Source organism: Callospermophilus lateralis, chromosome 19 (genome assembly GCF_048772815.1).
Source record: "Callospermophilus lateralis isolate mCalLat2 chromosome 19, mCalLat2.hap1, whole genome shotgun sequence".
Classification (NCBI taxonomy): Eukaryota; Metazoa; Chordata; class Mammalia; order Rodentia; family Sciuridae; genus Callospermophilus; species Callospermophilus lateralis.
Genome location: NC_135323.1, coordinates 8371037 through 8390129, shown reverse-complemented (window position 1 = coordinate 8390129; position 19093 = coordinate 8371037). Strand labels below are relative to the sequence as shown.

The 19093-nt window shown below is 60.0% G+C and overlaps 3 protein-coding genes across 4 annotated transcripts; 1 reads left to right on the top strand and 2 right to left on the bottom strand.

Annotated features, from left to right (window-relative positions):
* Positions 1-3048: 3048 nt before the first annotated feature.
* On the bottom strand, positions 3049-6001 carry Rpusd1 (RNA pseudouridine synthase domain containing 1). Of its 2 annotated transcripts, XM_076840209.2 has the most exons (6): positions 5854-6001; positions 5324-5566; positions 5090-5213; positions 4823-4925; positions 4584-4685; positions 3049-4197 (listed from the first exon to the last, which is right to left on the bottom strand). In XM_076840209.2, exons 2-6 carry the CDS (start codon positions 5503-5505, stop codon positions 3788-3790), a joined length of 921 nt encoding a protein of 306 aa, XP_076696324.2. In that variant the 5' UTR covers positions 5506-5566; positions 5854-6001; the 3' UTR covers positions 3049-3787. The 2 variants fall into 2 exon arrangements, with proteins under 2 accessions (XP_076696324.2, XP_076696323.2); XM_076840208.2 differs by having other exon boundaries at positions 5324-6001.
* Positions 6002-6423: 422 nt separating this feature from the next.
* On the top strand, positions 6424-14694 carry Chtf18 (chromosome transmission fidelity factor 18). The gene is made up of 22 exons (XM_076840890.2): positions 6424-6514; positions 6704-6883; positions 6965-7114; positions 7276-7424; positions 7900-7992; positions 8076-8128; positions 8262-8400; positions 8804-9013; positions 9458-9555; positions 9808-9931; positions 10015-10166; positions 10253-10346; positions 10777-10875; positions 10944-11074; positions 11723-11870; positions 12601-12825; positions 12905-13054; positions 13134-13264; positions 13792-13936; positions 14053-14184; positions 14420-14477; positions 14558-14694. Exons 1-22 carry the CDS (start codon positions 6424-6426, stop codon positions 14692-14694), a joined length of 2889 nt encoding a protein of 962 aa, XP_076697005.2.
* A 116-nt stretch (positions 14695-14810) lies between these two features.
* On the bottom strand, positions 14811-15142 carry Gng13 (G protein subunit gamma 13). The gene is made up of 2 exons (XM_076840966.1): positions 15045-15142; positions 14811-14916 (listed from the first exon to the last, which is right to left on the bottom strand). The coding sequence occupies exons 1-2, from the start codon at positions 15140-15142 to the stop codon at positions 14811-14813; spliced, it is 204 nt and encodes a 67-aa protein (XP_076697081.1).
* Between the last annotated feature and the right edge of the window lie 3951 nt (positions 15143-19093).

The window sequence follows — 19093 nt, the reverse complement described above, 5'->3', positions numbered from 1 at the left end:
TGCTGCCTATGCCTCAGAGATAGGGCTGTTCCCCGTCACGTGGTCTTCAGATGCAGGTGTTCCAGACGTCAGTGATCCCAGCCTGCCAAGCATCTGTGCAGCTGAGCACTGGGGTGCAGGAGGAGTGGGATAGGGTCACTGTAGTCCCCATTCACCTTCATGCCTGACTCAGTGGGTGGCATGCAACTAATCTGCCTTGTGGTCCCCATTCCTACAGTGACAGCAGCTGGACAGGCCTAAAGGGGAGGGACCTGGGCTGTGCCAGGTGATGCTGCCATATCAGCCCTAGGGCCCCATGCACAGCGGGCACCTGCTCCTCAGCCCCAGGGGAGCAGGAGGCTGAGCTCACATTTGGCAGCCACCCAGCACACGCCCCTCCCCATGGGAACCCAGCCCTGGCATTGGCACCCCTTGGGTGACGCTCCAGGTAAGCACACAGCCTCATATGCATGCACCTTAGCCCATGTGCTCTTGCACCCTGGAGCTCATCCATGTCCTCAGGTGTCTCTGTGGGACATTAGGCACACGTGAATCAACAAGGTAGTGGGTGTGGCCATGCTGCAGTGGCAGAATGCAGCTGCCAGGTGTGCGCATGTGTTGCAGCTTATGGAACAGAGAGGGTGTGTGGGCACATGCCCTGAGAGCTGTGCCATGCTCAGCCCTGTCCCAGTCAATGGCATTGCTCAGGTCTCACCTGTCCTCAGTGACAGCTGCTGCAGCCTCAGAGAGCAGGTTAGGATGTCTTCAGCAGACAGGCCTCCAAGGGGACCAGGGCAGGAGGCAAGACTGCAAGAGGGACTTCCCAACCTACCTGCTGGATGGTGCCAACAGAAGGTTTCCTAGCCCTAGGCCACCCACTGGCAGCTTTCACATTTGCAGGCCCAAGGGGGCTTCAGGACCCCAGTGGCTGGTCCAGCTGCCACATAACTTCCACCTACACTCCAGGTCTTGAGTACCCTGTGAGCCAGCTCCACAGCTGGGCTGAGCCTTATAGAACCCACAGTTGGGGCAACAGCAGACAATGGCCCCCCAAGCACTGGAGAGGCCCAGCCAGGAGCACCATTGAGGGCTCAATAGGACACAGAAGCTGAGCCCCTGTGCAGGTGGTGCTCAGGCTGCCTGGTTGTCTGGAGTCCTGCTCAGCTTGGCATGGGCCTCTGGCCACCAGCTGGGCTGATACAGCTGCCCAGTGGCTCTGAGAACTACATCTGGCAGAGGTGGGGTGGAGCGGTGAGGTCCAGATGGCCCAGTTTGGAGGGGACCAAGGTCCTGGGGAGTGGATTGTGGGAGGGTCCTGGGCAGGCCCACCTGAAACCCAGCACTGATCCCAGCAGCCGAGACTATTTATGATTGTACCCAAGCCCTGAACTCACCTGGTGGGAACAGGTTTTGGCTAGCAAGGTCTTAGGGTAGCTCTGGACACTGAGAGGTCTGTGGGAGGGACGTCATGTAGTAGGATATAGAGGTTGTGCCCCTTAGCCAGCCACTGCCTTGTCCCTGCTCTGGCAGGGCCCTGGTGGGGCCTGTGAATGTGGCCCAACATGGATGGGGAGACTTTTTAAAAGTAGGGGTATTTAACTTTAGTAACTGAAAGAAACTGTTGGCCTTATTCAAGGGCTCCAAAACACCCCTTTGGGCCTGCAAATGTGAAAGCTACCAGTGAGTGGCCTAGGGCTAGGAAACCTTCTGCTGGCACCATTCAGCAGGTGGGTTGGGAAGTCCCTCTTGCAGTCTTGCCTCCTGCCCTGGTCCCGTTGGAGGCCTGCCTGCTGAAGACATCCTAACCCACTCTCTGAGGCTATAGCAGCTGTCACTGAGCACTTTGTCCCAAAGCAAGCTGGAGAACATAGCTGATCTGGGCTGAACACCATCTCCTAGTTCAGTACTGAGCCTGATCAACCCTCTGGGGTGTTTTGGGATAGCCCTGCCTGAGGTCTTTCAGGGAGGGACTCTTGGGGCACCAGGGTGTGAGGGGTCTCAGGCTCAAGTCCATGTGCCTTGACAAGCAGCTGAGCTCCTGGCCTCAGGGTCCCAGGCACAGAGGCAAGGGCGGCCCCATGTGACAGTGTGGGCATGGTGGCTGCTGAGCCCACAGGCTGCTGCCAAGAAAGTTGGACTGGCCTGAGACTATAGGGATATCCCTTGGAGAGGGGCCCAAACTGCTGTCATTCAAGGAGACCCTGAGAAAATAGGAAATGAACCAGACCTCCTTGGGTGGGAAGAAGGAGACACAAGGGTATGAGCAGCAGAGAACAGAAGGCTGAGGGGATGTGCCCTGAGCTGGGGGCCTGGATTCCCCTGACCCACTCCAGGTACCTTCCCCCTTTCCTGCAGGAAGCAGAAACAATTGGCCTTGAGCCCCAAGGGGTTTCTGCCAAGGGCACAAGGGTAGCTACCTCTGATCCCAGCACTGCTGAAATCCTGCCCAGGGTTAATGTGAGGCCAGCATAGAACGCAATCTGCAGTGGGGAGGGACCAGGGGCGACAGGATAAGGCCTTAAGGCTCTGGACCCCAGGAGCCAAGACTGATTGTGTGTGGGCCCAGACTGTAGGCTACACCAGAGACCCTGGCTGAGGCCAGATTTATGCTCCGGGAGGGCTGGGGTCCTCCAGGGACTGGACAACCCCATTTCTGCTCCCATCAAGCATACAGCCTTGGGGCTGGGGTTGTGGCTCAGTGGCAGAGTGCCTGCCTGACACATGTGAGGCACTGGGTTCGATACTCAGCACTATATAAAAATTAAAAAAAAAGATACGTATCCACCTAAAACTAAAAAATAAATGTTTAAAGATAAATAAATAAATAAATAAACAAAATAAAGATTAAAAAAAAAAAAAAAAAAAAAAAGAGTCCAGCCTCCAAGGACCCTGAACCACAAGGGCTCACTGCTTATGGAGAGAGGGTAGGTTGAAGGCCAGGACCTAGCGGTGTCATGGGTTCTGCTGGCTAGTGGAGATGTGCAGGAGAGGCAGGGCTAGCAAAAGGCAGGAGCACCCCAGAGCCCCACATCAGATACACTCAGTCACGCTCGGGATTTGGCACTGAGAATTTATTCTAAATCTTCACCCAGCTGCTACCAGGGTGGTTGGCCAAGGTGTGGGGGACAGAAGGTGAGGCCAGGCTGTGCTTTCCCTGAAGGCATAGACTGGCATCCCACTGCTGTGTGATCCAGGAAGATGGTGGTGTGGCAGGAGCTGCAGTCAGAAGCCTGTGGGACCTTACAGCAGAAGCAGCACCCAGAGGATAGGAGTACATGGGGAGGTGCCTCTTCCGAAGCCCCCCCACACCCCTGTGTTCCAGACGCAGCCGAGGCCAGCAGCAGAGTGCAGCAGAAGCAAGGTGTGAAGCAGGCCAGGCCAGGCCGGGGCAGGAGACAGGTGCAGAAGGTCCAACCAGGCTGGGAACTCAAGGGGCAGACTGGAGCTGAGTGCCTCACAACACAAAAGACAGGCAGGCCCAGGCCCTGAGGAGCCCAGAGTGAGCCCATACTGGAGGCAGAGCCTGGCCCGGTCCTGGCTCTGTCCCTCCCTGCTGAGTGGCCTGGGCAAGTCTGTGAAATGCAGGCCCCAGGAGTACATCCCAGGAAAAAAAAAAAAAAAAAAACTATCCCAGGAAGAACCTCAGTTTCTCCAGGGGACATGGGAGGAAGCTCCCTAGCCAAGCATCTGTTCCACAGCCTGAGCCTCAATCCTCTAGCAAACATGACTACCTGGTATCCTGCCAGCCCTGCCAGTCCCTCCTGCAGACTGGCACTGAGCCAGCACCCCCTACACAGCCCAGTGGCTCTCAGTTGTCTGGCTCCAGTGTCCACTCTGATAACCACTGCAGACAAGAGGCTCGCTGTGCCTCAGTTTCAGGAGGGAGCTGGCCTGGCTCAGGCAGCAGTGTGGAGGGGCTACAGGGCCCAGGGCTACTGTCCATGGGGTCAGGGTCACAGGCAGCCCGTAAGGCCTGGACAAGCTGGTCAAGTGGCTGCAATAGGGTGTGTGGGCTCCAGCAGACATCCAGTGTGGGTAGGAAGGGGTCTGGTGTGCAGGCCTCCACGCACTCGGCCTGTGTAGGTATGCGCAAGTAGAAGGCGTGCAACATCATCCGGAAGGGCTGGTCCTCCTGGCCCTCAGCCTGCCCATACGTCAGGTCACCCACGATGGGGTGGCCCAGGGCACTGCAGTGCACACGCAGCTGGTGAGTCCGGCCTGCAGATGGGGTCAGGGGTCAGGCGGGGTGGGGCTACTGCATGCCCACATACCACCAGGCCCACATCACATCCAGCAGGGTTCCTTGCTGTGACTATGCAACCCCATGGTAATCGCTTGGGACAGGACCTTCCTGACCCTTGATAGGGATGAGACAATGAGGTGATGGTGCACAGGGCAGAAATTGCTCTAGGATTGCTGTGAGTGCACAGCCAGGGCAGTGCTGGATCTTACTGTAGAACCCAGCAAAACCCACCAGAGCACAGCCACCAGCCAGCAAAAACCTCGTACCGTTCTACTAGATGCTGGGTGATCCCAGCTGGCCATGCTGCCTGTGCCTTAGGCTCCTTTCCCTGTGACTGACCTCTGCCCCATGCTGGACACACCTGTAAGTGGCTTCAGCAGCACCTTGGACGCTGGGCTGCCAGCATACAACCCATGTTCCAGGACCACCAGCTCTGTGAGACTCGGCTTTGGGTTCTCGCAACCTGGGTGCACAGAAGGGTGTGAGGGTGGGCTGGAACAGCCTCCAGACCCTGTTCAACCCCACCTGCCCATGTTGGCCATGTACGTGTAGGGTCCCTGCTGGATATAGATCTGTGGCCCCTGCCCCCGACTACCCTACCCTGTGTGCCCTCGATGCACATGGTGTGGGTCCGGCCCTCTGTGTTGTTCTTGCCAATGGCATGGCTTATGGTCATCTGGCTCTCCTGGACGTGGCCTCGAACCTGCCAAGCAGAGGAATTCATATGCAGCTCACAGGCCAGCCTGCCACTGTTGGGAAGCCTGATCCATGTGCGGCTTGTGGGGAGCTCTGGTCCAAGTGACCTGCTGAAGTGGGCTGGGAGTGCCAAGTCCCCACACCCCACCCTCAGGACTATCCAAGTCTTACCAGTGCTAGGTAGGCCTTGGTGACTCGCCGCTCCTTGAAGCACCTGTAAGCGCTGCCTGCAGCTGCCTTGTTAAGGGCCACACACAGTGCCCCACTGGTGGAGAAGTCCAGTTGGTGGCAGAACCTGGGGAGAGACAGAGGGGAGAGGTAGCTGGATCCTGTCCTATCCTGGTCAGCAACTTCATGACAGAGCTTCTCTTGGACAGAGGCCAGACCATCTAGGTGACTGTGTACCTGAACCCGTAGCAAGTGTCAGGGTCAGCTAGCTCTGGGAAGCGGTGCCGCAGCTGCTTCTGCAGGGTCAGGGTCTCCCGCCACGTTTTACTATCAATGCGCAGGTCCCAGTGCTTGTTTACCACCAGAAAGTCGCTGCTCCGGTAGACTATGGACAGGTTCTCCACGCTGCCTGGCTCCATGGAGGGGGCTGCCTCGCAGGTGGGAGTGAGCCCTAGGGACTGGGGGTGCCGGGCTCCGGGTCTGCAGCCACGCACCGTGCATCTCAGGCAGTGTGCAGACCCACCGTGCGCCTGCATCCGCAGGAGCCCTTGCTGCCCTGCACCGGGGCCAGGCTGGGGCGTCGGATGGGGATGGGAGTCCGACCAAAGTCAGGCCAGTCAGCTTTGTCTCGGGCTGACTGTAAGAGGGCCCTCTCCGCCCCAGACCTGGGAGAAACAGCCTGGGTGTCCAGCGCGCCCCACAAGCCTTCCCACGGGGTTACGGCCCGTTTCCCGAGTGGGCAGGGGCACCACGTCAAAGAGGCAGACCTCGGTTCGGAGCGCCCCTCCAGCTTCAGGACCGACAAGCAGCCTGGCAGCGCCGTCCCGGCCCCGATGCCGCTCTGGGCCCCGGCTCCAGCCCCAAGTCCCCGCGCCGGGCCACCGGGCACCCGGAGTCGCTTCTAGGCCGACTAGTCTGCGCGCGCAGCCCCGCCTTCGCTCCGCCCACAGACCGCCCACTGCGGACAGACGACAGTTCTGGCCAATGGAGAGCATCCGTGGGTCCGCGGCTTCTATTACTATGTAGTGACTCCTGCCTATTCTGCGTGCGCAGCACTTCACCACCACGCCCACGATCCACCTGACGCAGACGGATGGCTGTGCAGACCAATGGAAAGTGGTTTAGGTTCCGCAGCTCCTACTACCGAATGGTGATTCGGCTTTGTACACGACCCCGCCCCTGCGCCTCTGACCAATGGTGAGAGCCACTAGGCATCCCGGTCGCTGATTGGAGGTCCTGGCCTCTCGGGGCGGGGCAGCGCGCGGCCTCTGCGGCGCGGGAGTTTTGGAGCGCGCGTCTGGGCTGACCCGAGCCAGTGTTGCGCAGCGCTGGGCGCCATGGAGGACTACGAGGAGCAGCTGCACGGCATAGAGGATGACTTCCACAACCAGTTCGCGGCCGAGCTGGAGGTGCTGGCCGAGCTGGAAGGTGGGCTCGGACCAGGGGGTCGTGACCTCCTGGAGATCTAGGAGGGATGCGCGGAGGAGGTGGACTGTGGCCTTGTGAGCCGGAGTTAGCGGGCCTGGGCGGTAGGGCGCGCCGGTCCCGCGGACGGAGGTCGGTTCCTGCCCGGGGCGGCTGCCGTGACTTCTCTTTCAGCAGCGACGCCATTCCCAGCGCCTTCCAAGCGCCAGCAGCTCACCCCGGGCAGGCCGCAGCTGACGTTCGAGGAGGTCATCGCTGGAGGAGACGTGGCGGTCAGTCCCTGTCCGGCCGGATCTCCCGGGAGCCGCAAGCGCAGCACCAAGAAACGGGAGGTGGATGCCTCTGCCGGAAGGGAAGACCCTCTGCCTCCCAGTAGGTCCTCGGGATGATTCCTGGGCGCTCTGGGTGGGTGAGGAAGGGGAGAGCCTCTGCTCCCTCTGTGTGTCTCTGCAGCCCCTAAGGTCAAACGACCCAAGTTGGAAGCGGTCAAGAGGCTGGACTTCGGGCCCAAGAGGGAGGAAATGCTGCTTCCTGACTCCCCGCCAAGGGACATCACGCCCCCACTGAGTCCTGATGTCCCCCCTGAACTCTTGGGTGTTGGGTGTGTGACTGGGGCACTCCTCACACTACATCTGTCCAGGAGGGACCTGGAAAGCTCCCTTTCCCTGGATTAGGCCCTGTGGGAGGGTGGGCCCAGACACTCCGTCTGGAAGTGACAGGAGGCAGAGTCCTTGAGACAGCCCTGTTCCTCCCCAGGACTCCAGATACAGGTCCCAGGCAGACCTTGCCAGGTACCTGCAATCCTGTTCTGAGGCGACCCCCAGTCTTAGAGGATTTCATCAATGTGACATCCACCAGCGGCGACCGGGTTTTTCTGGTGCTGCATGCTGACCCCACAGGCACTGGGGTGAAGGTGGCGTCTGCATGGGGCTGATTGTGGCCTTCCTGAGGGATGGGCATGTTGAGGCTATTTAAGAAAGAATCCTAGGCCTCATGTCCCCATTGGGCTCTCAGCAGACTTGGCAGGTGGCTGCCTGGTTTGCTGGAAGTGGGTGTGCCTGGGGCTGGGGAGAGCCAAGCTGCTTTGGGGGGTGCAGCTGTAGAGGAGACAGCCTTTTGGTGCCCTGCTGCCATCCCAACTGTTCACATGCCCTCCACCCTGTGCACTGCCTGGGGTGAGGTGGGGAGGGTCCCCCTTTCCCTTTCTCTACCCTTTATGCCTTCCCTTTCTTGGACCTGTTCCCACTGGGGTGGCTTCCCTCCTTGTCCCTGATCAGATAGAGTTTCATCTGTTTCCCTTGGCCAGCTTCTGTGGGGGGTGGAGTTTTTGGGTGACCCCATGGCCTTTGAGGGGGTCTAGAGGTAACTGTTGCCTTTGTCCTACCCAGAGCCCTCTCTTGGATGTTCAGTGGCGAGGCCATGGCCAGCTGGACCTGCTGGGTGTGTCTTTCAGCTCCCTGAAAGAGCAGGTCGACAATGAGGTGGGGTCTGTAGAGCTTGCTGGGGGGAGTGCTGGGGCTCTTGGCTACTGGAGATGTCCTGACCTGCACCTCTCTTTGCATAGCGGCACCAGCGATTGCTGGAGGAGGCCCAGCGGCTCTCAGATACTCTGCACAGGTGACTTGGTGGGCTCGTCCACCCCGGGAACCCTTTCTGATCTTAGCCTGATTCTTGTGGAGTATATGCTTGGTATGGTCCCTGTGAGCCGTAAAGGCATGAACACATTAGCTCAGGACACAATACTCTTCAGCCTTAGGCCTGAAGAAGAAGAGGCCCAGCCTATGGAGGTCCCAGAGCAGGAGACTGCTGGTGTCCAAGACACATCCCAACACTGCCTTTGGGTGGATGAGTTTGCACCCAAGCATTACACAGAGCTGCTCAGTGATGACGTGAGTATCCTTCTTGGTTGTGACTGGCTTCAGTTAACTACAGAGAGAGACCTAGCATCCAGCTGGCCTTTGCATTGCCAGTCCACTGGGCTGTTGGAATGAAGTGGGAGTCTGGTTTACCACAATGAGTGGTCACTGCCCCAAGCCTGCTCCCTTTCCTGCACTGCGCACTTCACTGGCTGGGTTTCTTAGGGAGAGTAGGGAGTTGTGGAGGCTGAGGCCGGGTCTGTGAGCATGGAGGCCCTGATGTGGGCACCATTGTATCATCACTGCCAAGGGACTGGTGCCTGGACCCTCCCCTTCTTGAGCCTCGGTGTCTCATCTGTATTGGTGCTCATGGTTGCAGATTGATGTGAGGGGCAGGCAGGGGTCCCTCCCTTAGGCCAACCTTCCCTTCCTGCAGTTCACCAACCGATGCCTCCTCAAGTGGCTGAAACTCTGGGACCTTGTGGTGTTTGGCCATGAGAGGCCTGCCCGGAAGCCCAGGTCCAGTGTAGAGCCAGCAAGGATTGGCAAGGAGGCCACAGCCCCTGGCAAGTGGAAAAGCCATGCACAGGTGCTAGAGGAGATGCTGGAGGCTGAACTGGATCCAAGCCAGCGACCCCGGCAGAAGGTAAGCCCCGTCCAGCTGTGCTGCACACCCATGGAGCCTGGGGCTGTGCCACAGGGCAGCTGGTGTTGTTGTGCCTCCAGGATCTGTGAGTTTGAGACAGATGCCAGGTCTTTAGCTACTCTGGAGGCTGTGGGGGTCAGTTTGGCATGAAACACCGGTGTTCAGAGTTTGAACTTGATTTCATTCTCTTGACAATTTTGGTAAAGTCAGTGTCCCTAAGAGGGTCCTGTACCACACCAGCATGATCTGGGTGAATGGTAGGTCATTGCCCAAATAAATTGCCCTTGCAGGGTTTTCTTTTCCTGTCTCGAGGACTGTTGTGCTCTGAGTACTGGGACTGATAGTCTCATGTGATGGCTGGGTGGGTTGGGGTGCGCCTCTGGCTGGTGGCCAGGCTCCCCCCTGCCATGGCTTGCAGCGCATCTTCATCTGTCTTGGCTGCAGGTGGCACTGCTCTGTGGGCCCCCAGGGCTGGGCAAGACCACACTGGCACACGTGATTGCAAAACATGCTGGGTATTGTGTGGTGGAGATGAATGCCAGGTGGGTAGCATGGAGGCCCTGTTCTTTGGTCTCCTGTCTGTTCTGACATGTGTGGTGGAGTCTGGGCTGCAGTCCTGAAATCCAGCTCTGGTTGTTTTTGCCTCATGGAGGGGTGGGGGCCTTGGGTATGTGGTCTGTGGGTTTGCAGCCTTCCTCAGTGGCCTCTGCACAAGGCATGGCTCATGTCTTGAGGCCCTCCTGCTGAGGCCACTGCTGCCCCATGATACTTTCCTGCTGGTCTCACTATTGCAGTGATGACCGCAGCCCCGAGGCCTTTCGTGTTCGCATCGAGGCAGCCACGCAGATGGAGTCAGTGTTAGGTGCAGGTGGAAAGCCCAACTGTCTGGTTATTGATGAGATTGACGGGGCCCCCACGGTGAGCCTCCTTGCTGCCCTGGAGAGGAGGGTGGGCTGGCACCAGGGCCTCAGCTCATTACCTTGCTGTGCACCTTCCTGAAGGCTGCCATCAGTGTTCTGTTGAGCATCGTGAACCGCAAGGGTCCACAGGAGGCAGAACTAGGGGCCCCAGCTGTGCCCTCAGGTGGGGGCCGCCGGCGCCGAACAGAGGGGGGCCTCCTAATGAGGCCTATCATCTGCATCTGCAATGACCAGTGAGTCGGGTAGCTGGACAGGGCTCCTGATGGGAGAGACCTAGGGCTCTGGGGAGGAGCCCCTGCACATGGCCTCCTATCTACAGGTTTGCACCATCTCTGCGGCAGCTGAAGCAGCAGGCCTTCCTGCTCCACTTCCCACCCACTCTGCCCTCAAGGCTGGTGCAGCGGCTCCAGGAGGTCAGCAGGGCATAGCATGCAGCCAGGGCTGCACAAAGACTTTGGGTGGGGGGATATGGCCCTGTCTTAGCCCCTCTTGCTTTCATCCCCTCCCCTACCAAGGCCCCTGGTACTGGTTCCAGGACCAGCTTGGCCCATGGGGTGGATGGTCAAGTAGGGTTGGGGGCCAATTCCAGGTACCTGCAGCCTGTCACTTACAGGATGAAGGCTACTATTTACCTGTTTGTAGGGAACAGGATTATGGTCACAGGGTGGGCTCTGAGGGCAGGCTATTCTCTGAGAGCAGTGGGAAGGTACTCCAGCACCCCAGCACTGTAGGCCTCCTTGGGCAGGGCATGGCATCCAAGCCCAGCACTTGGGCACCCTCCTGTAGGTCTCCCTGCGGCAGGGTGTGTGGTCCAAGCTTAGCATTTGGGCACCCTCCCCGTAGGTCTCCCTGCGGCAAGGCATGCGGTCCGACCCTGGTGCACTGGCAGCCCTCTGTGAGAAGACAGACAATGACATCCGTGCCTGCATCAACACTTTGCAGGTGGGCAGGCACCCAAGTGGGGCAAGGTCGGGGGAGGGTGCTGCCTCTCACCTGCCACCTGTTTCCAGTTCCTGCATGGGCGGGGACGGCGGGAGCTCAGTGTACGGGATGTGCAGACCACCCACGTTGGCCTCAAGGACCAGCGCAAGGGGCTGTTCTCTGTGTGGCAAGAGGTCTTCCAGCTTCCCCGGGCCCAGAGGTAGGCAGTGTGTGGCAGGCCAGCCTCAGCACTATGGCCACGGTGCTCAGCACTGTATGTGTGGACCAACACCACCTTTAGCAACAGAGACCCAGTGCCAGGAGGCCTTTGAGACTCCGACTTGGCCTCCCTTACCCCTGGGTCCCCACAGCCTGCATGGCTTAGGGCCAGTGGCAGAAGCCACCTGGACACCTTGGTGGGAGGGTGCTTCAGAGTGTGGCTGGGATCACCCATGTCTTTGCCACCTGAGCCAGACCAACAGGCCTCAGGTGGGCAGGGAATAGTCGTGTCTGCCCTGACTGAGATTTGGGGCCCAGTGGGGATGCTGACCTGGTCAGTGTCCTGAGGACAGAGGGGAGGCACTGGGAGTGGGGAGCTCTTGGGTCTGTGGAACTTGGTTTTCCTGGTCTCCTGAGGACTGCCCACCCCAAGGGGAATTCCAGAGCAGGGGTTTTCTGGATACTGAAGCTGAAGTCCTAGGCAACCCTAGGCAACATGGCACAGACCTAGACCAGCAAAGGCAGCAGAACACCACCCAGGAGACTGCCCGGGCTGGGTGGAACGGGGCTTCAAGGCTGTCAGGGAGTGCTGGGTGCCTCTGCTTGCCACTAGATTCCATCTCAGCTCAGCACCCTGCTGCCCCTGCAGGCGACTTATTGGCCAGGTCCCGACCCTGCCAGCCCACTCACTCCTGCTCAGTGATGGGGACATGGGCTCCCTCACTTTGGCCTCCCAGCGGTTCTACCACCTCCTGCGCATCACCACCTCAGCAGGCGAGCATGAGAAAGTGGTTCAGGTACCTGCCCTCCATTGCAGACCTCTCCCCTGTGCAAGGGAGTGGACAATGAACAGCAAGTGCCCTCTGGACAGTGTTGTGTGAGGAGAAGGTGGGGCTAGGAGCAAGACGTGGAGGGATGGGCCTCAGAGTTCTTTGGGGTGCAGGGAGGCAGGGAACCTGGATCTCTTGAGGGGTTGCTCTGGCTGCTGTGGGAGCTGTCTAAGGGGTGGGTCCCTAGGGGCTGGGAAGGGCTTGGTTCTGGATAGCAGGAGAGGGTGAGGTTTTGATCTAAGCAGGTGGCAAAGGCACCCCTGCCCCCCAGGAATCCCTAAGCTGCCTCCCAACTCTAAGCAGCTTTGGATTAGCAGCTGGGACTCATCTGTCAGTCCAGAAAGTCATGGTGCAGAGGGGCAGCAGGGGTGGGACTCCTTGGGGGGCCAGCGGGGCCTCTGTGCCCTGGATTCTGGTGGGTGGACCTTCTTTTTAGCTGTGTTGGGGAGGGGCTGGGGCTGGACTCTGTTGGCTCTGGGCTCCTAGAAGCAGTGGGTGGGTGGTTCCTACCCTCAGGGTTTTCTCAAGCAAGTGAGCTCTGGGTGGAACTCCTCAGGCCCTGCGGCCTCTCCCTATAGCTGATTCCTGCACCCTGGACTTTGCAGGGTGGGCAGGCGGTAGAGAGGGATCCTGCAGGTGGTACTTGTGTGGGTGAACGGGGCATGGGCTGTTGGACTCAGGCTGCCACTTCCTGTAGGGCCTGTTCGACAACTTCCTGCGTCTCCGGCTCAGAGACTCCAGCATGGGTGCTGTGTGCACAGCCCTTGACTGGCTGGCCTTTGATGACCTGCTGGAGCGCGCTGCCCACCATGGCCAGAGCTTCCAACTTCTGCGCTACCTGCCCTTCTTGCCTGCAGCCTTCCACGTACTCTTTGCCTCTAGCCATGTGCCACGGATCACCTTCCCCAGCAGCCAGCAGGAGGTGTGTCCTGTGCCTGCCTGTGTCCAGGGTCTGACCCTGGCACATTCTGGGACCCAACCCTGGCTCGTCCTCTTCCCAGGCCCAGAGCCGGATGAGCCAGATAAGGAACCTGATCCAGACGTTGGTGGCAGGCATTGCACCGGCCACCCGCAGCCAGGCCACGCCCCAGGCCCTTGTTCTGGACACCCTTTGCCTGCTATTAGACATCCTTGCGCCCAGGCTGCGGCCAGTGAGTGCTGAGTGCCAAGGGAAGGGTGGGTTCCTGGCTGGAGCGGCCCTGCCTGCTCAGCCTGTCCTGCTGTTCCCAGGTAAGCACACAGCTGTACAGTGCCCGCGAGAAGCAACAGCTGTCCAGCCTTGTAGGCACCATGCTGGCCTACAGCCTCACGTACCGCCAGGAACGCATGCCTGATGGGCAGTATCTCTACAGGCTGGAGCCGTGAGTTCTCCGGAACACAGGGCTGGGGAGGCCTCCAGGCTGCAGATCGGGCACCAAGGCCAATGTGGTCTTGGTGAGGCACCAGTGTCATCTCCAGCTCAGCGTCTTCCAGATGTGGCTGAGTTGGGGACCTGTCCTGCTCTGGGTCAACCGTGCCTTGGACTGCTTCCCTGGTCTCAATGTCCCACAGGAGTGGCTCCTGAGCCCCCCACCCTCACTCTGGGTGGCCTGTGTGTGCCTACAGCTTCCCAGGGCTCTGTGGGAGCAGAGTGGCAGGAGGTATAGGCGGGATGATGTCTTGCTCCCCCACAGCCTGGCGGGTTCCACCTAATCCCCTCTTAGAGTTCTGGAAATAGGCTGAAGGCAGTTAGCTCCAGACTGCCCTGGGGCTGGGAAAGGGCAGCTCCAGGACCTGGTTCCACACCCAACTCTTAGGTTGTGCTATGTGGGGTTGGTGGACCAAGGGGAAGATTGGCCCTGGCCCTGCAGACTGGTGCCTTGGTGTCCTGCCTTGTGTACCTGAGCAGGAACGTGGAGGAGGTCTGCCGCTTCCCTGATCTGCCTGCCCGTAAGCCTCTCACCTACCAGGCCAAGCAGCTCATTGCCCGGGAGATCGAGGTGGAGAAGATGCGGCGGGCAGAGGCCTTTGCCTGGGCTGGGCACAGCTCCCAGGTGATCCTGTTTGGGGGCATTGGACAGAGTGGGTCCTGGGTGGGCAGGGCCCTGGAGTAGACGCTCTCCATGGTCTAGGTCTGCCCAACCAGCCCTTATCACACTATTCCCTACAGGTGGACCAGCATCCCCCAGGGCCGGAAGGCCTGCTGGGGTGCAGTGGGGGTGAGGCAGTGAAGCCGCTTGCCCCATGCAACCACAAGCAGAGGCTGGAGCACATCATGAAAAGAACAGGCCTGGAGGAGCAGGTGCGGGGTGGAGGCATGGCCCCAGGATCAGGACTGGTGTGGGCAGGGTTGCTGGGAGTGGGTGAGGAGCCTCTGCTGGCTCTGAGTCCCAAGGATCCACCTGTTGGTCCTGCCCCTAGTCCTCTTGGCAAGCCTATAGTAGGCTGGGAAAGGTCTCCCAGCCCGGGGCCCTTGCTTAGATGCCCAAGGCCCTGACAACTACTCCACCAGCCTAACAGCCCCTCTGCCCCACCAGCCTGAGAGGGACTTCTTTGGACGTGTGATAGTCAGGAGAGCTACAGCCCCAAACACAGGTGTGTTGGGTGGGCGGGGTGGGGGGGAGGTGTTTTGGGGGGCCAGGAGTGGCCCAGAACCCACTGTGTTGTCCCCCCAGAGGTGGAGGCCTCCAAGAAGGACGCAGCCGAGTGGCTCATGGGCACAGCAGTGGGCAGGAGCCAGGTCTGGTTCCGCTTCAACGAGGGCGTCTCCAACGCGGTGCGGCGCAGCCTGTACATCCGGGACCTGCTGTAGTGTGTGTACCGACCCCAGGACCCCAAGCCTCACCTCCCGCAGGGAATGTACAAAGCACAGATACTGGAGAAGTCTTTATAAAGTCACACCTCTCACACGCAGAGTTGGGCCTGGGCTCACAGGATGGCACACTTGCCCTTCTCCACCCAGGGGTTGTTCTTCATCAGGTCTGGGTTCAGGAAGGGGTCTTTGGGGATGCCATCCTCGATCCATTTGAGGAGCCTGTGGGTGGGGGCAAGGTGAGTGCAGGTCCTCCTGTGGCCTCTACCCGCCCCAGGGCCTGGTCCTGGCTCACAAATGAACAGTGAGGCCAGGCAGGAAACAGGCACCACAAGGCAAGATGGACTTACTCGGGGATGGTCTTGGAGGACATCTCCCTCTTGAAGGCCAGCTGATACTTGAGGCTCTCGACCTCCTTCTTCATCTGGGGTACATCCCACTCCTCCATGGCGTCGGGGGCTTCGGAAGTGGCCAGCCTGGGGCTGGAGGGCAGGGAGGAAGCAACAACTGTGGGCTGCCCCCCAATGACCTGAGCTCCCCAGGACAAGGGGAGGGAGGGGTCCAGCCCTGTCCTTCCCTGGGTCCACAGAGACAAGACCAGCGCAGGGCCCTGTGATGTCCCATGAGACCCCATTAACGAGGCCCCACACGCCTCCCCCTACCCAGTGGGACTAATTAGCTGCTGAACGCTTCCATCTTGGACCCACACTCTCACTAGGCCTAGCTGGGTAGAGGACGGGCCACTCTCCTCTGCCCCTAGGGACAGCAGGACAGGCACTGGTGTGCCCAGACCAGCTCCTCCACCCTTTGGTCAGGCCCACAGACCATCCAGTGGGGGGGGCAGGCTGAGGACCCCTGGATGCCCGATATGTCCTGGCCCTCCTGTGCAGTTTCTGCTTTGCATAGCAAAGCCCACTAGGCGAGTTGGTCCTGGCCTGGGCAGATTTGGCTGCAATTTGCATTTCGGGTGGAGTGGGGTGTGTGGAGGGTCTGGGGAAGCAGGCCTCAGCCCTTGGGCCAGTGTCTGCAGCAGCCTTCAGGCCACTGGCCTCAGCTTCCCACCCCACCAGGAGTTGCTGCAAGCTGGGAGCTCTTGGGAGACCTGGCAGTTGTGGGCCGTGAGGATGGGCAGCCCTTTGCTGCTCCTACTCCCAGCCCACTCCAGGGAACCAGTGGGCCCCCCCGCAGTTCCTCCGCCCCCAGCCCTGGCATCCTCCACTTTGGAAGGGGACTGGGGGCGCCTGTTTCAGGCCCAGCAGCTGTCCTGGACAGAATCTCCGTCCCGGGGTGCTGCGCTAAGCCTGGCCAGGGGAAGGGCCAAGGGCTTGGCGGTGGTTCAAGCCTCGGCCGCAATCGGCCAGGATAGGAGGGGTCGGCAGAGGATCCCTCAGGAGTGAGAATGAGCCAGGAATCAGTGTGGGAATGCAGTTCTCTCCTAAAGACCCAAGTTCCAGCGGCCCACCCTGGTGCGGGGCTCTTCTCCCGAGGCCTGGAACGCGGACAGCCACGTGGGCGTGGGCGTACTCGCGTGTGGACCCCTCCCGGGCTGGGGGTCCACCGCCCTGCCCACGCCCGCGCCGCACCCGCCCTACCTGCCGCCGCTGCCGGAGCCCGGCCGCCGCCCGCGCACCTCGCGACGCCCCCGGTCGCGGCGCACGGCGGCGCACGCGGGCACTGCGGGCGGCGCGCACGGCGCAGGACAGACGCGGCTCGGCGGCGCGGCGCTGGGGTCACTCCACCAGTTGGCCCACTGGGTAGCTATCCTAACCCCAGGGGTTAGGGTCTGTCCAGAGGGAGTACTGGGGCCTGGGTTTTCCTCTGTGCAAAAGACCTGTTCATTGGACTTACTTTGTAAGGTGACAGCGAGGGTCAAGTGATGGCAGAGGCCAAGTTATGGCGAGGTGGCAGCGAGGACCAGATGATCGTGCGGAGTGAGTCTGAGCTGTGAGGCTGGCAGAGTGCTGGCTGGCGCCCCGCCTTCTCCTGCCACCTGGGCCCTGGCACCGCCTCCTCAGGGCCAGGCTGACCCTAGGAGCTCGGCATCCCCCAGTGGGCGGGACATCTATCCTGGGGCGTGTGGGACTGGCACCGCCTCCTCAGGGCTAGGCTGATCCTAGGAGCTTGGCATCCCCCAGTGAGCGGGACATCTATCCTGGGGCGTGTGGGACTGGCCCAGCCTCGGGGTCAGCTCTGGAGCTGGGTTAAGAGTTCTTCAACTCCATTCAGTGGTCTCCTGGATGCCTTGTCCTAGTACTTCGGTAGGCTAAATCTGTACCCCAGCCCAAGAGGCCCATATGATCAGGGTCTTCCCACGCTCCAGTACTCCCAGCTGAAAGTAACTGGGCCAGGACCCTCTGCAGTCTCCGTAGCCCACAGCATGCAGGTGGTCCTCAGTAGTGTCTACCAATGGAGGGATTGTGTGGCCTGTAGGCCCAGGGAGTGAGCCTGTCCTGCCAAGGACCTGGTCTCTGCAGAGTTGCTTCCTGCTCTGGTTCCTGTTCCTCTTTCCAAGGCAGCAGCCCCCATTCCCAAGGGCCAGGGGACACAGCCACTCTTTGGTCTGCCCTGAGCTAAGAATGGCCAGAGGTCCCTGCACCGCACCTACCTGTGGGTGGTGAGCAGCTCAGGTGCTCAGCTGAGACTAGGAGGTCTTTGGGGTTTTGGGGAGGTTTCTTCATTGGCCACAAGCCCCTTGGGGGCTCTGTGCCTGTTAGTCTTCTCCCTTGCTCTTCAAAGACCCTGTGATGGCACTGAGCTACACACTGGCCCTGCCCTCCACCTCCTGCAGGGCAGAGGCCATCCCCCATTTCCTCAGGCTTCTTTCCTGACATCCTATTTGCTCAGGTGTGCCCTGGGAGTCCTTGGGTGACACACAGAATAGGCTGTGTCTTGGACAGGGGCCCCCAGGCAGCAACAGCAGCCCCAGAGGAGGCAGAACTAGGCTCCCCAAACAGTCCCTGTAGAGGCCAGGCCTGGAGGGAGGCTTGGATCTGGCACTTGGCAGGTGCTCCTGGACTCCCTGGGCTAGGGATTTGTGGACAGCAACAGGGGCAGTGATGTCACAGGGGAAGTCCTGGGGCCCTACAGCCCAACCTGCCCAGTAGAGTGCAGAACTCTGCAGAGTGGCTGGTGGACAGGAAAGCCTTGTCCTCTTGGGCTTCCTGAGTCGGTGGGCAGCTTTCTTGCTGAGCTTTGTGAAGCAGGGCCACTGTGCCTCCCAGTCCTGACCTGCATCTGTGGCAGCTGTGCCAGATTGAGCAGCATCTGGAACTGGGGCATGCCAGGGAGCGAGGGATTATTTTCACTGTGGGTTTAGGGGGCAGGAGCTTAAAGTGCCGCGCTGCCGAGCCTCTCGGGTCCAGTGTTCACCCCTTCCCTGCCAGGGCCCCTTATGTGCAGTGACTGGGCGTGTGTCCTGACATAGGGACTGTGGGAGGGTCTTCATTGTAGACTGCCGTAGGCTGTCCTTGTGGCTGAGCACAGGAGAACAGATGGTCCTGGGGGAAGGGAGCCACTTCAGGCTCCAGACAAGGCAGGACAAGTGAGGACCTGCCAGAGCAACAGAGGATGCCCCCCATTCACTGGAGGCAGCAGTGTTTCCAGCCTGGGCTCTGGAGGTGACATGCTGAGCTCAGGGTGGTAGGCAGTGGCTCTGGCATGTCTTGGTTTGGAACCTAACCAGGCACTAAGCCTTCTGGATCCCACTCTTATGCCATTTACCTTGACCAGAGTGGGTCCAGCTATCAGGTCCAGTCCCTGTGAGTGCCCCACTGCCTAAGTCCCCAAGAGGAGCTGACAGGTAGCTGCATGTTGGGTGTGGACTGGAGTTGTTCTGCCACCACAGGGCGGGGGAGGAAAGAAGGCCCTCCTGTCTGCTCCTGGGTCCCACCTCTTGCCCCATTTCTGTAGTGTGTTGAGTCCAGCCTCTGGGAAGTACAGTCCTACCCCCTGCCAAATGGACCATGGTGGTTCAGAGCCAGCTGTGCTCATTCAGGCAGGTACCTTTGCCTGCTCTGTGAGATGCCATCTGCTCTTGTGAACCTGAGATCCTGTCCTGGCTGACAGCACCCCAACCCTCTTTTGCACCTTCCTGCTCAGGCTGGCCCTGGAAGCTCTCCCTACATGTGCAGGCTAGGATCACCAGATTGGAGTCAGCCCAAGGGCCCCTGGCAGGTCTGGGCTCTGCACCCCTGAGCTCTATCCCACAGCTGTGACCTGCTTCCACAGTTCTTGGAGGGAGGAGGGCTTTGGGGAAGCAGTGATAGCGTTCCTTCTGCTGACCCACCTCTGTCACGTGGATACTGTACATCCATCCCAGGGGCTCCTTCAGCTAACTGGGCCACTAACTGGGCCACTGAGAAGAACACAGGCTCCTTCTGTTGGCTCTTTATGGGTTGGG

Bases quoted from the DNA above. Each gene is read 5' to 3' on its own strand.
- Rpusd1 (XM_076840208.2), bottom strand. From the start codon at position 5,622: ATGCAGGCGCACGGTGGGTCTGCACACTGCCTGAGATGCACGGTGCGT. The intron at 4,926-5,089 runs GTAAGACTTGGA...TCTGCTTGGCAG, and splicing joins CCAAGGCCTACCTAGCACTG to GTTCGAGGCCACGTCCAGGA. The intron at 4,198-4,583 runs GTGTGTCCAGCA...CCCCATCTGCAG, and splicing joins GCTGCTGAAGCCACTTACAG to GCCGGACTCACCAGCTGCGT.
- Chtf18 (XM_076840890.2), top strand. From the start codon at position 6,424: ATGGAGGACTACGAGGAGCAGCTGCACGGCATAGAGGATGACTTCCAC. The intron at 7,115-7,275 runs GTGTGACTGGGG...CCAGGACTCCAG, and splicing joins TGAACTCTTGGGTGTTGGGT to ATACAGGTCCCAGGCAGACC. The intron at 10,167-10,252 runs GTGAGTCGGGTA...TCCTATCTACAG, and splicing joins ATCTGCATCTGCAATGACCA to GTTTGCACCATCTCTGCGGC.
- Gng13 (XM_076840966.1), bottom strand. From the start codon at position 15,142: ATGGAGGAGTGGGATGTACCCCAGATGAAGAAGGAGGTCGAGAGCCTC. The intron at 14,917-15,044 runs GTAAGTCCATCT...CCCCACCCACAG, and splicing joins TCCTCCAAGACCATCCCCGA to GCTCCTCAAATGGATCGAGG.